Raw genomic sequence first — 13782 nt, forward strand, 5'->3', positions numbered from 1 at the left:
GGCCGCACTCGAATCTCTGCCGCCGCCCTTCCCCGAAGGCGACGAGGTCGGCTGAGTCCCTGAACCAGTGCTTCGTGCCGCTCACGGAGGTAGTATTCTCTAGCTTCTATCCATATAGGTCTGGTCATCAGACATGATCTGGTACAAACAGTATAACAAATAAGCCATATGCAATTAACTATAACTAGTAACCAAAAAGGGATTAGCATTGAATCAATCTGGGATAATGCAACTAAAGTCCTTAACTGCAAACAACAACCTCAGATTGACCAGTCCAGCTACCTGCTCCATCCCATGTTGACTCTGTTTAATTCATCGATCCAACCTGAATCCAAACCCCCTCTCTTAAACTAAGCCCCACTTATCACTTAATTAATCACAGGAACCGCGGCTAACCACGTCGCCCGCTTAATTAATCACCGCAGCCGCAGCCTAATCAATCGTCGGATTAATCACTACACGCTTCTGCATGCGGCTTTGACGCATGTGAGCCGCACGTAGAATTTGTTGCAAACTCACGTGTGGAAATGGTCTGAAATTAATATATGACACGGCACGCGTAGAATTTCTATGGCGTGTATAAATAGACATGGCGAGTTCGACTCAGATCATTAGCAGCAAGTGAATGATTAGTGACTAATCACTTCGATTTGGAGCTCACTTGTTCGATACTAATCACTTCAATTCCATTCTGGTTTCAGATAGGAGTAATTAATCACTTGGTGTTAATTGCTTCGTCTAATTACGTACTCCTGCTAATGGCGAGGTCGTCGTCGACTCATCTCGTGGTGAAGTCTTCCCTCCGCCCGCGGCGACGGCGCGTGCATCGCTGTCGCCGGTCTCCCACCAAGGCGGAGCGCTACGAGGGGGTTGTTCTTGCCGGCGCTGATGGAGGAGCCGCCGACGGCATGGGCATCTTTGGTGCAGCTGGCTGTCCACCTCTGTCGCCGGAGTATCCGGTGGTGCCGGACATGGACGACTGCGCCGTCGTCGTCGACAGCGTGGATGATGGCGCTCCGGCGGCGGGCCGGCGCGCCTCGGATGAGACGCTTGCGGTACACGCCGGGGAGAAGCTCGGGAGCGGCGGCGAGGCCGCCGGGACGGACTCGATCGCGACGCCGATCGTGAGCGGCACGACGCACTGGTTCAGGGACTCGGCCGACCTCGTCGCGTTCCGGGAAGGCCGGCGGCAGAGCTTCGAGTACGGACGGTACGGCAACCCCACGGTGAAGGTGCTGGAGGAGAAGATCAGCGCGCTCGAGAGGGCGGAGGCGACGCTCGTCACCTCCTCTGGCATGAACGCCATCGTCGCCACACTCCTCGCCCTCGTCCCTCCCGGCGGCCACGTCGTCGCCACCACCGACTGCTACAGCGAGGCGCGCGTTTTCATCCGGGACAGGCTCTCCAAGATGCGCATCACGGTAAACACCATTACTAACTTGATCACACCTTGAGAGAGTTTGCAAAGAGTTGCAATCAGACTGATCTAATGGCGTTCATGGATTTGCAGTCGACGTTCGTCGATCTGGACGACATGGAGGCGTTGGAATCCGTTCTTGATCAGGGCAACGTAAGTGAAGATCTGATGCACGTTTAACAATCTAAGCATGTTCGTAATTATTTTATCTGACAAGAATGTGTATGTTTATATGCAGGTGACTATGTTCTACGCCGACTCGCCGACGAACCCTCACTTGAAGGTCGTCGACGTGCGGCGCGTCGCCGAGCTGTGCCGCCGGAGAGGCGCGCTGGTGTGCATCGACAGCACGCTGGCGTCGCCCATCAACCAGAAGCCGCTCACCCTCGGCGCCGACGTCGTCCTCCACTCCGCCACCAAGTACATCGCCGGCCACCACGACGTCATCGCCGGCTGCGTCAGCGCCTCGGAGGCGCTCATCTCAAGGATACGCGCCTGGCACCACGACCTCGGCGGAGCCATTAGTCCGGTAACCATCAACCACTCCAAGAAAAAAATCAACTCGGAAGCCATAAAATAGAAACATAATCCGCTGATGATACTGCTGCACTTTTTTCCTATTCAGAATGCAGCGTACATGATCATCCGCGGACTGAAGACGATGGCGCTGCGTGTGGAGGCGCAGAACCGGACGGCGCTGAGGATGGCTCGGCTGCTGGAGAACCACCCCAAGATCGAGCGCGTCTACTACCCGGGGCTGGAGAGCAGCCCCTGGCACGGCGTCGCGAGGAAGCAGATGGCCGGCGGCGGCGGCGTGATCAGCTTGGAGGTGGCGTCGGACCTGCGCGGCGCGATGAGGTTCGTGGACGCGCTGGAGCTGCCGCTGATCGCGACGTCGCTCGGCGGCTGCGAGAGCCTGGTGCAGCAGCCGGCCGTCATGTCCTACTGGTAAGTTTGACTACGTAATGAGCAGCTTGCTGATGGAATTAGTTTTCTTGAAAATGATTTGATTAATGCTAATGATTTACTTTACATGGTTAATTATGTCAGGGGGCGCGAGGAGGAGAAGGCTAAGAATGGGATTAAGGACAACTTTGTGAGGTTCAGTTTTGGGATTGAGAAGTTTGAGGATCTTAGGGAGGATATACTCCAGGCACTAGAAAAGATTTAGTGTAGGGCCAGGCCAGCTTTCATTACCTGATCCATAATCTTGTATCACATGGGCACACAACCAATTTTTTGATTCTTCAGTTCAATTTAGAATTTGGATGATCTCTTATAGCTCCAAAGTTGACATGAATATAGGATTCTTTATTTGTATACAAAGGAAATGCAGAAAGATATTGGCTACTTCTGCAAAACAAGATATGGACTGCCGACGGACCGCAAATTAGGGGCTGGCCTAACTGTTACTTTTGCCAGTTATGCTACAGGAACCTTGAAACCCCGTAACATCTATTCAAAGATTGTTCATTTGTTCGTCAGATCTAGGCGTGCTTAGCAGACCGAGTAAACCACACATGGCAAATGCATAACCAGGAACCAGAACAGCTTCTCCTTGATTGGTGGTATAGTAGAACGCAAGCCAGCGACAAGACAATAAGAAAAGGATTGAGAAGCTTGTAGATTCTAGTAGCCTGGGAGATATGGTGCGAACGCAATAGAAGAGTGTTTCTAGGAGAAGAGAGAAGCCACAGAGAATTGTTGGAAAAAATCATAGACGAAATCAGAACCTGAGCGTTCTGTGGAGCGAAGGATATGGCGAGATTATTGCGTTAGTCCACCCGTAGCCTTTTTTAGTTTTCTTTTTCATTTTCTCCTTCTGGTTCAAGCAATCTGATAAGGAGAGCGAAAACCGGCCGTATCTAATATGGGTCGTACATAATGCTTCTCAGCTTAATACAGAGTCGCCGGGTTAACCGGTTGGTTTTTCAAAAAAAATGCAGAAAGATACATATTCTTTTACAAGGTTTACAGAAGATGTTCTGTAGTCTAAGTGACTGAGAAATATGCAAATATGTGCCATCCCACATATTGCCTGGCGGGAACAGTTTTTAGCTCATTGGTGAATATCCACTCCTGGCTTCATATGTTATCTACTTCCTCCGTTTCACAATGTAAGATTTTCTAGTCTTGTCTAGATTATATGGATGCTAATTAATCTAGACATATGTATAAATTAGAGGTTTGTTTCAGTCCAATAAAAAGTAACAAAAATATCTCGTGGTACCGGTATCTCGCGGTACCAAATCATTTCTGATCGTTAGATCTAACAGTGCACATTCTACTCAGTTAGATCCAATAGTGGGAAACGACTTGGTACCTCGAGGTACCGGTACCTCAAGGTACTTTTTATTGGACTGGAGCAAATTTCTATAAATTATATACATTCATCAATTGATAAATTTAGACAAGGCTAAAAAGTCTTACAATATAAAACAGAGGTATTATTATTTAAATAAATAGCCGTTTAAAATTTGAAAAGCATTAACAAGATAATACGAGATATATCACTCTTTACATATTTATATTTAGATTTGATTTCTACAGGTTATAACAAAACAAACAAATTAATCTAAAACTTTTATACGCACGTTCATATCTATCTTTGTTATTTTTGTTATAACTTGTAGAAATAAAGTTTGAACTTATATGTTCGTAGAGTTATATATCATATATTAATCTACCTTATCTTTTTTATATAATTATTGGATGATTATTTAAGTGGCATATAAGAAACCAGTGAAAGTCCACCTATATGCTAAAAACACCTTCCGATTGTCAAACCAAAACACAAAATGTAGAAATGGAAACGTTAGAGACTGTTATCGGACAGTTTTTATGTCTTGTGATGACACTGCCAATTGCCAAAATGCCACGCGTCCACTCCAATCTTCTTTATCGTGTTAGCTTTCACTAGTGACCAAAAAATCGATTTTCTAAAGCATGTGAAAAGCGATCATTTTCAGGTGGGAGTCGGTAGGGATTGCAATGAGTCAGATTGGTTATGGGTGGAGCAGAAACATATCTGACCTAATACCCATCCATATATATCTGATCTGTATCCGAATTACTTAGCGGGTAAAATATTATGTTCGTACCTATGCTCCAAGTAAAACTACTGATTATTAATGGGCCGTTATTTAATTGGGCCGTGCAAAGTTTCGGTAAAATTCCACTTCCGTGCATGCCAAGAAGCTGTCGCTATTTTGAAAGTTCAAAAATCCCAGAATAACAAAGCGGGGGAGGGGACCACCAGGTCCACCACCGCGTGCGTATATAAACGCCGGCGACCAATCAATCCGGCGAGCCGGAGTCGTCGTCGTCGTCATCGAGAGCAGCATCAAACCTCACAGACGGACGGAGAAAACCTCCTCTTCGTCCAATTGCTCCCCGCGAGCGGCGGCTGCGCGTGCTACCGGGAGCGGCCGGCGATGGCGGCGGTGCTGCCGGTGGAGGGGCGGAGGAACGTGCTGGTGACGAGCGCGCTGCCGTACGTGAACAACGTGCCGCACCTGGGCAACATCATCGGCTGCGTGCTCTCCGCCGACGCCTTCGCCCGCTACTGCCGCCTCCGCGGCCACAACGTCCTCTACGTCTGCGGCACCGACGAGTACGGCACCGCCACCGAGACCAAGGCCATGGAGGAGGGATGCTCCCCCGCACAGATCTGCGACAAGTCAGCCCCCTCCCCCTGCTCTGGTTCTTTTTTCTTCTCAAGCTGCTCATATGAGCAATTGAGCTGCTGTTTTCTGTGACAAAAATCATGTATAATTTCTTAGAGGCGCTTCTGCTCAACTGCGCTACTCTGCTCCCGATTATTGATCGGTTTTATTGAGCAAATTATGCTACGAAATTTCCCTAGAATTTGAGCCGATTTCATTGTCGCTGTGGGGAGAATTTGGTAGAAGGAACGGGAGGAATTGTCAGCTAGGCTTATCCTTTCCGAGGCAAATTGGCAAGTTGGCCGCTGCTTTCGGTTGTTCCAACTCCAATTAGACAAATGATATTTCTCTACAGTATCTTATTTTTGGATTAGCACTCGAGACTTTGACAACAAGTCCACTTCCTGCGCGCAACTAAGGTACCATGCCATCCACAAGGAAGTGTATGAGTGGTTCGGCATCAGCTTCGACATCTTCGGCAGGACATCGACGCCGCAGCAGACCGAGGTTTGCCAAGATATCTTCCTCAAGTTACTGGAGAACAGTTGGCTGTCGGAGAACACAATGCAGCAGGTAAAGTTGAGCAGGGAACAAATTTTGTCGCTGATACTCTGTTTTTGTTCTAACATAAAAAAGATCCATCCCCTTTGTTGCTTCTGTGATGTTTTGCTTAAAATGATGAGGATGTGCTTGATTTACCTGGTGCAGCTTTACTGCGATTCATGCCAGAGGTTCTTGGCTGATAGGCTTGTGGAGGGGTACTGCCCCACCGAGGGGTGCAACTATGACTCTGCCAGGGGGGATCAATGCGAGAAGTGCGGAAAATTGCTGAATTCAACTGAGCTGATTGATCCCAAGTGCAAGGCATGTGTTCTACCTTTTCACTGCCAACTCGGCTCATAGTCATACCGGTCTTCCGTTTCGCTCTTTTATGATGTGCATTTTTTGAACAATCTTCAGGTCTGTGGTAGCACGCCCTGTGTCCGTGACACGGATCACTTGTTCTTGGAGCTCCCTCTTCTGAAGGAGAAACTGGAGAAGTACATCGATGAAACTTCTGTGGCTGGATCCTGGAGCCAAAATGCTGTTCATGCAACAAATGCTTGGTTGAAGGAAGGGTTGAAGCCTCGTTGTATCACCAGGGATCTGAAATGGGGTGTCCCTGTCCCTCATGAGAAGTACAAAGACAAGGTTTGTTATCATTTGCGTGTATTACCCAACGTGTGCTCTCATTTTTTTTTCAAGTTTGTATCAATGATTACCAATTCTTGTTAATTGGATTCAGGTGTTCTATGTCTGGTTTGATGCACCAATCGGCTACATCTCCATCACGGCATGCTACACACCTGAGTGGGAGAAATGGTGGAAGAACCCAGAGAATGTTGAATTGTATCAGTTCATGGGTAAAGACAATGTCCCATTCCATACGGTAAGAGCATATTGTTTTGGCAACTTGAACTTCCAATGTACTCCATCCGTTTTATAATATAAGATGTTTAACTTTTTTGTTTACAATGTTTGACTATTTGTCTTATTAAAAATTATAAAAATATCACTTATTTTGCTTGTGACTTACTTTATTATTAAAAAACTTTAAGCATGACTTGTCATTTTTTATATTTATACTAAATTTTTGAATAAGACGAATGATCAAATATTACAACATAAAAAAGTCAAACATCTTATGTTATAAAACGGAGGTATTATTATTCAGTTGGATGCTATGTGTCCAAACACATAGCCTTCATCATGAATTTCTTTTTATGGAAATTGAGTTTTCTGTGTGTAATAAATTTCAGGTTATGTTTCCCTCCACATTACTTGGAACTGGAGAAAACTGGACTCTGATGAAGTCAATTAGTGTGACAGAGTACCTCAACTATGAATCAGGTATCACCACTGGTTTTGTGTTATCCACTCTAGTCATGTCTTACCTTTTGAGATTGGGTGCCTCCAATACTAAATTCTTTTGTTTCCTCAGTGAGCTTATGGTGTCTTATGTTAGGCTGTTTTTCATTCATGCACAGGGAAGTTCTCCAAAACTAAGGGCATTGGAGTCTTTGGCAATGACGCAAAATCCACAAATATTCCTCCTGAAGTGTGGCGATACTACTTGCTTACCAATCGTCCCGAGGTTAGTTTTCAGATAAATCATAAATATTTTCAGTTCTGTCTTTTTGTATAAGAAATTTGTTTTGAATTGTTTCCGTTACTTCCAGGCATCAGATACATTGTTCACTTGGACCGATCTGCAAGCAAAGTGTAACAACGAGCTGCTAAACAATTTAGGGAACTTCATCAATCGAGTGCTGAGCTTTATCGCAAAACCAGAGGGTTAGTAAAGCGAGAATAATACCTCTGTTTAGTTCTATGTTTCCTTCATATTCCTATGGCATGCATTCACTCGTCCATTTTGTTCTGCTTCGCTCCTGCTGTCATGCATGATCTGTCAAAATGTTAAGACAGCTCACTACTGTTGCAGGTATTGGATATGGTTCTGTTGTACCGGACTCACCTGCTGCGGATTCGCATACTCTGACTCAGTCATTAGCAAAGACTATTGGTAAATTGATTGAGCAGTACATCGATGCAATGGACAAAGTAATGCAATGATTTTGAATTGTATTAACTACACTAAGTAAATCTGAATTTGAATGGCCTCTATAGATCTGAATAATTGTGGTAATAACCATTTCCATTAATAGGTCAAAATAAAACAAGGGTTGAAGATTGCAATGGCCATTTCTAGCGAGGGAAATGCATACCTCCAAGTAAGACTTCATTCTTCTTTTCTTCACCTATGTTCCCATTGTGCTATGTACACTTCGCACTACCTCGAAATTGTCTAAAAGTTTCCATTGATATGCAGGAGAGTCAGTTTTGGAAACTTTACAAACAAGATCCGGCAAGTTGTGCCACTGTGATGAAAACCTCCGTTGGACTTGTGTACCTCCTGGCCTGTTTGCTGGAGCCTTTCATGCCGACATTCTCAAAGGAAGTATGTCCCTGATTTTTCGTGCAACTTTACTCACATATTTGCACATATCTTTAATGAGAATCTAAAATGTTCTTTGTTCTCTCATTTAGGTCCTGCAGCAGCTAAATCTATCTCCAGAAGAGCATCTATCCTTTTGTGATGAAAAAGCAGAGAGTGATAAGGCAAAAAGACCTTGGGATCTCATACCATCAGACCATAGGATAGGGAAACCTGCACCTTTATTTAAGGGATTGGTATGCTTATGTGCATATTTGGATATCTTCATTTGTTTTACTATCTTCCTTTCATCCTTTGCTTGATGCCTCCAACTATATGCAGGAAAACGATGCAGTGAAGGGATTGAGAGACAAATTTGCAGGCAGTCAAGCTGAAAGAAAATTGAGGACTGAAGTTGCTGCACAATTGGAAGCCACGAACTTATAAAAGCTATATCCACTTCAACTTCTATGTTTTCAGTTATCACTATCCTTAACAAAAGGAATGTTTGTTTTCTTCATTTTGCCTTGAATGAAAAATGTACAGTGCAGTTACTACTGTTTAATGATAATACATTACTTGTAATTCCAAATATCAGATTCTCAATTGATTCTAGTTACTGTTGAGTATTGTACATAGGCCACAGTCCTGAAAAAAAATCAGCACTGGATAAGTGTCATTGTGTACTGTTCTCTCAAATATTTTCAGAAGTACACACCCAATTGAACAGGTAGTATGTAGTTAAGCCAGAATTTCAAAGCTCACTAATTGCAGATGCAAGCATATAAGATATAGAAAAGATCATTACAAGCCATATGCTAGGATAGTCAGTTCATGGAATACCTGTTCCATCTGGCAAAACTGATCGCTGGTGATTTTCGGAGACCTACTTAATGTCAATTGCCCTGAACCCGGAAACTTTGATGCTGATCAATCTTCCAAATATTATGGTGCAAACCTGAGACACTGGTAGGGCACCTTCCTCGTATTCTGAAAATACTTAACCATGTCTAAAATTATATGAATTACTGAAAATTGTTAAGAATGTTCAGTCAATCCAATCTAAGCAGTGATTCTGTTACTTTGATAAGAAAACAAAACAAGCCTCACCAAATTAGATGCTAAGTTCAATGCACCTTCAAGCCAGATGTAGGGACTTGTGGAATCCATAGCAACACCAATAAAGCATTATTGGAACAACATAGAAATTTGATATTATAATTCCAACCCCATGTCATGTGCAGAGAAACAGCCACTGATTTCAGTGGCATATATTCCTATCAAATGGCTAGTCTAACATGGTATTCAAGTTGAGTCACAGATTAAGCTTGTTCATTGCTTGATATCCAACTTTCTTGTACTTGTCAGCTATCAATCAGTAGAATATGAAATTTTGTGGAGCTGATGACAGTGTATGATAAGAAAATCCAGATGCTTGGATTCTTCAAGATGGGAGCCACAACAAAAGAACTTCATGCCATTTGCATGTGCAAACTGCTTTTATTCATTCCTATCAATATGTAGTAGAATAATATCAACAGAATCCAATTCTGTTAGGTGAGAAACTTTTCCATAAGAGAGGAGGGTTGTGCCTTCTCGGTTTTCTCGTTTTGATGAATCTTCATGCTGATATCAATTTTTCCCACTAGCAAATTATATGGTAATTAGTCTTTATTGCCACACTCAGATTGGATCATCTTTTCTCTTCTCACAACAAATAGGAAAGATCACTTATGCAAATGCCTGCCGAAATCCAAGCAACCGATCAAACTGGAGAAGCCTCTGCAATGTTTATGGCTTTAGGCAATCCATGGTAAAAACCCAGCAAAGCTTGAAGTGCAATTGTTAAACGGAAACTAAGATGAATGTGTACAGAATTTGAATCATGAGCCTTGTTGAAAGTATGTGTCCGGAACTGTAAATCATAGAGTAATGGATAAAGGCAAGTAAGCAAATGGGGGATTATTGAATAATATAACAGACTAATAAAGTGGATGCCGCTCAATTGAATGGAAACATCGAAAAAAAAGCAGATCTGTTATCTTGAGAAATGTGTTATTGTCTTTGGCATTTGATCTGACATAATGTAAGCACATATGACAGTGTAAATACAGAAAATATATTAGTTCTTTAGAAAAACATGCTCCCAAAAATTCACTATCATATCAGTTTCTCAGTGTAAATTTACTTTTCAATGAATCATAGGGCAAATTATATAATCTGTATTCTCACACTCCTCTGAAGCTAAGTACAACACAAGTGGAACATGTAAAACAGTTCTACAATTAATTCAAGTTCAACATATCACATGACCTTCCATGGCATAAGTAAAGAAAAAACTACTAAGCAACAACAAGCAATAGTGGGACTTTTTTATTTTTAAAACATTTTTAATAAATAATTTTATTACTAAATCTCGAAGGAAAAATATTTTCATTGTACAAAACTTTTGGACACGCCAGTATTGATGACGTGGCAAGACAACACTGTCATACAAGCTTGTTAGTGTGTTGCCATGCCACCGACACTGGCGTGACGACGTTGTCTTGCCACGCTAATTTTGGTGGCGTGGTCAAAAGGTTCATGTGATAAAAATATTTTTATTTGAGGTTTAGCAATAAAATTATTTATAAAAAGGTTTAAAAAAATAAAAAAATAGTAGTAGGTCAAATAAAATGAATAGAGAAGACTTTCACCTTATGCTGAAACGAAGCAAACAATAATGGTATCCAGCAGCTACTCTCACCATAACTCAAATCCAAGGCACTGAACGTGCCACCACAATCACATAATAGTGAGTGGTGACTGTGCCTAGCGAAGGCTTCATAAGTGATAAGCATTTGGTATTGTTGTTGGCTAGCACGGATGCTCCATACATATAACAGCAGATTGGAAATCACAAACGCCATGATGCCAAAGTGCAGGCCAAAAACCAGGACAAAATGTAGAAGGATAAGGCTCGTGATGAGGCAGGTAGTAGGTCAGCAGGAATGCCCAGTAAACGGAGTATGGAGTATGGACCACAGAGAGCTAATGGATAAACCTGAGAGAGGGAGGATGTGACGTTAATGCAATTGAGGAGGAACAGAGGAGGGCAAAACAGAGCATGTAAACCACACTTACCTAGCAAGTGGAACTAATGAAGATGGAGTAAGGAGCATATGAGAACTTTGCAAGCTGTAGTGGAACATTACTGTTTGCATTGGCATGCAAGCTGCAAGAAAACGACCAGAAAGCTATTGGGAATGCCTCAGGTATTAATCAACATGTGGAAATAACATTGTTGAGTTTGCACATCAGAGGAATTGTGCAACACAACTGGACATATCATCTTGCACAGCTCAGCCAGCTGTTTTGGCCTAAAGAACACTACACCACACCAGTAGCAGAAATGTTAAGCAAGTCATCGGTATGCCTTATTTGTAGGGCGATCTCATGCAAGCAGTCATAAATAGCATCCGAATCCGTATGTGACTTGTCCTTCACAATAAATTCATGAACCACACCATTCAGCTCAATGCAGCTGCACCCCGGAACTTTCTCCACTCCCAAATGTCTCATCATAACCCTGACTTTGTCAGCCTTCTTCCTCATGTTCGCTTCTGCATACATGTTAGCTAGTAGCACATAGATTCCACTATCACTAGGATCAATTTCTACCAATTTCATTGCTGCCTTTTCTCCAAGAGAGATATTACCATGCATCCTACAAGCAAAAAAGATAGCACCCCAAACTACTGCATCAGGTTCCATAGGCATAGTCTTTGCTAGCTGCTCTGCTTCGACTAAATGGCCTGCCCTGCCTAGTAAGTCTATCATACATGAATAATGTTTCATTTTCCTCTCAAGATGATATTTTGTGTCCATCAGGGAGAAAAATTCCCGACCTTCTTTAACCAAACCAGCATGACAGCATGCTGAAAGAACCCCTATAAACGTAATCTCATCTGGTTGCTGTCCAAGATCTATCATTGCCCGGAAGTACTCTATGGCCTCACTAGCTTGTCCATGATTCGCTAGACCACATATCATTGCTGTCCATGTGAGTGCATTTTTTTCAGGAATTTCTTTGAACACGTGGACAGCCTTCTCAATGTTCCCACACTTCGCGTACATGTCAACAAGAGATGTGCCAAGAGCAACACTAAGTACAAGCCGATGTTTCTCAATGTAACGGTGAACCCACATCCCCATTTCTAGTGCTCCAAGATGCGAACAAGCAGTTAGAAGATTAACCATTGTGATCTCATCAGGCTCCACTCTTGCTTCCTGCATCTCATGGAACAAGGCAAGAGCCTCTTTGCACAGTTTACACTGCACATAACCGGTCATCAGTGCATTCCATGGGAACACATCCCTATCAGACATCTCATCAAACACTCTACGTGCATCATCCATGAATCCAAATTTGGCATACCCCACGATCATTGTCGTCCAAGAAACAACTGTTCTGTGTTCGATCCTCTCAAAAACAGACTTAGCAAGCTCCAAACTGCCACACTTGACATACATATCCATAATTGCATTCATCAGCCTCACCGTGCACCTCACTCCATTACCCTCCACAAATGCATGTAGCTTTCTCCCGAGCTCCAGGTCCCGCAGCTGCCCACAAGCTGACACAGCCCCAATCATCGTGACCTCGTCAGGCCTCGCCACTGCATCCTCTGCCACCATCCTCCAGAACAGCCCCAGTGCCTCCCCAGGGTTGCCCCGCCGCACATACCCTCCAATCAGCGTGTTCCATGACACTAAATCCCTTACGGTACTTTGATCGAACAGCCTGTGGGCGTCCGACATGGACCCGCGGACAGCGAGGAATTGCGTAGCGGCATTCACCACGAAGACGTCGGAGTCGAGCCCGAGCCGGAGTACGTGCCCAAGGACCGCGTCGCCGTATCCCCTCTCGCGCAGACGCGCGCACGCCTTGAGCAGGAAGGGGAAGGTGAGGTGGTCCGGCCGCGCGGCCCCGGAGCGGAGGAGCGCGCGGTAGAGCGGGAGGCAGCGGCGGACGACGACGACGACGCCTGCGCCTCCGCGGCCGTGTCGGTATCCTTCGTCGTCCCCGCAGGAGGAGAGCGCACGGATCGCCGCGTTGTAGGCGGAGGCGGGGAGCGGGGCGAGGAGCGCGAGCGCGTGGTGGAGCGGGGACGGGAAGGAGGCGTCCGCGGTGGAGAGCGCGTAGGCGGCGGCGAGGCGGGAGGGGAGGTCGGAGGAGGAGGAGAGGAGGCCGGCGGCGAGGAGGTGCGCGTGGACTTGGAGGAGGCGGCGGAGCGGGGGCGGGCGGCGCGCGGAGAGGAGGGCGAGGAAGCGGGAAGGCGGAGGCGGCATGGTTTGAGGCGGCGGGAGGAAGAGGAAGGCGAGGGCTTTGGTTGGAATGGCCCTCTTGTATCTGGGCCTGATTGCAAATGGGCCTCCCGTCACTCGTGTGCGGGCTGAAGATGCAGGAGCCCAAGGCTATGTTTAAATGGGCCAAATTCTCTGGGGATCCAAGCGTAAAGAGGCCGGATTTCGAGAGGTCGCCATGTTTACTCTCCTGCTGGATTTCACCGATCACGCAGCTCCAACGTAGTTATCGAGGAGGTGCATGGAGGAAGAGATGTTATATAGGTGCTAGGCTAAAAATTTTAAGTACTTGTTGTTTGTTTGGGCAACTAGTGTTTAGGTTAAAAATATAATATTAGTTGGAGCATTTGGTTGACTCAGGACAGTCCCAAGGGAAGAAA

At 44.9% G+C, this 13782-nt stretch overlaps 3 protein-coding genes across 3 annotated transcripts; 2 read left to right on the forward strand and 1 right to left on the reverse strand.

Annotated features, from left to right (window-relative positions):
* Positions 1-578: 578 nt before the first annotated feature.
* LOC102709311 (probable cystathionine gamma-synthase 2) lies at positions 579-2860 on the forward strand. The gene is made up of 5 exons (XM_006661688.3): positions 579-1421; positions 1511-1570; positions 1656-1946; positions 2043-2365; positions 2468-2860. Exons 1-5 carry the CDS (start codon positions 759-761, stop codon positions 2586-2588), a joined length of 1458 nt encoding a protein of 485 aa, XP_006661751.1. The 5' UTR covers positions 579-758; the 3' UTR covers positions 2589-2860.
* A 1813-nt stretch (positions 2861-4673) lies between these two features.
* On the forward strand, positions 4674-8778 carry LOC102709596 (probable methionine--tRNA ligase). Its single transcript, XM_006661689.3, has 13 exons — positions 4674-5096; positions 5502-5655; positions 5791-5946; positions 6043-6273; positions 6368-6511; positions 6882-6972; positions 7110-7216; positions 7302-7416; positions 7565-7683; positions 7788-7853; positions 7952-8080; positions 8170-8313; positions 8399-8778. The coding sequence occupies exons 1-13, from the start codon at positions 4852-4854 to the stop codon at positions 8501-8503; spliced, it is 1806 nt and encodes a 601-aa protein (XP_006661752.1). The 5' UTR covers positions 4674-4851; the 3' UTR covers positions 8504-8778.
* LOC107305191 (pentatricopeptide repeat-containing protein At2g22410, mitochondrial-like) lies at positions 8619-13387 on the reverse strand. Its single transcript, XM_040527992.1, has 5 exons — positions 11180-13387; positions 10753-11099; positions 9167-9971; positions 8900-9046; positions 8619-8704 (listed from the first exon to the last, which is right to left on the reverse strand). The coding sequence occupies exon 1, from the start codon at positions 13385-13387 to the stop codon at positions 11426-11428; it is 1962 nt and encodes a 653-aa protein (XP_040383926.1). The 3' UTR covers positions 8619-8704; positions 8900-9046; positions 9167-9971; positions 10753-11099; positions 11180-11425.
* Between the last annotated feature and the right edge of the window lie 395 nt (positions 13388-13782).

Source organism: Oryza brachyantha, chromosome 10, assembly GCF_000231095.2.
Source record: "Oryza brachyantha chromosome 10, ObraRS2, whole genome shotgun sequence".
NCBI lineage: Eukaryota > Viridiplantae > Streptophyta > Magnoliopsida > Poales > Poaceae > Oryza > Oryza brachyantha.

Excerpts from the sequence above, each read along its gene's own strand:
- LOC102709311 (XM_006661688.3), top strand. The coding sequence starts at position 759 with ATGGCGAGGTCGTCGTCGACTCATCTCGTGGTGAAGTCTTCCCTCCGC. Across the intron at positions 1,422-1,510 it reads TCTCCAAGATGCGCATCACG|TCGACGTTCGTCGATCTGGA; the intron begins GTAAACACCATT and ends ATGGATTTGCAG. Across the intron at positions 1,571-1,655 it reads CCGTTCTTGATCAGGGCAAC|GTGACTATGTTCTACGCCGA; the intron begins GTAAGTGAAGAT and ends GTTTATATGCAG.
- LOC102709596 (XM_006661689.3), top strand. The coding sequence starts at position 4,852 with ATGGCGGCGGTGCTGCCGGTGGAGGGGCGGAGGAACGTGCTGGTGACG. Across the intron at positions 5,097-5,501 it reads CCCGCACAGATCTGCGACAA|GTACCATGCCATCCACAAGG; the intron begins GTCAGCCCCCTC and ends CGCGCAACTAAG. Across the intron at positions 7,417-7,564 it reads CTTTATCGCAAAACCAGAGG|GTATTGGATATGGTTCTGTT; the intron begins GTTAGTAAAGCG and ends CTACTGTTGCAG.
- LOC107305191 (XM_040527992.1), bottom strand. The coding sequence starts at position 13,387 with ATGCCGCCTCCGCCTTCCCGCTTCCTCGCCCTCCTCTCCGCGCGCCGC.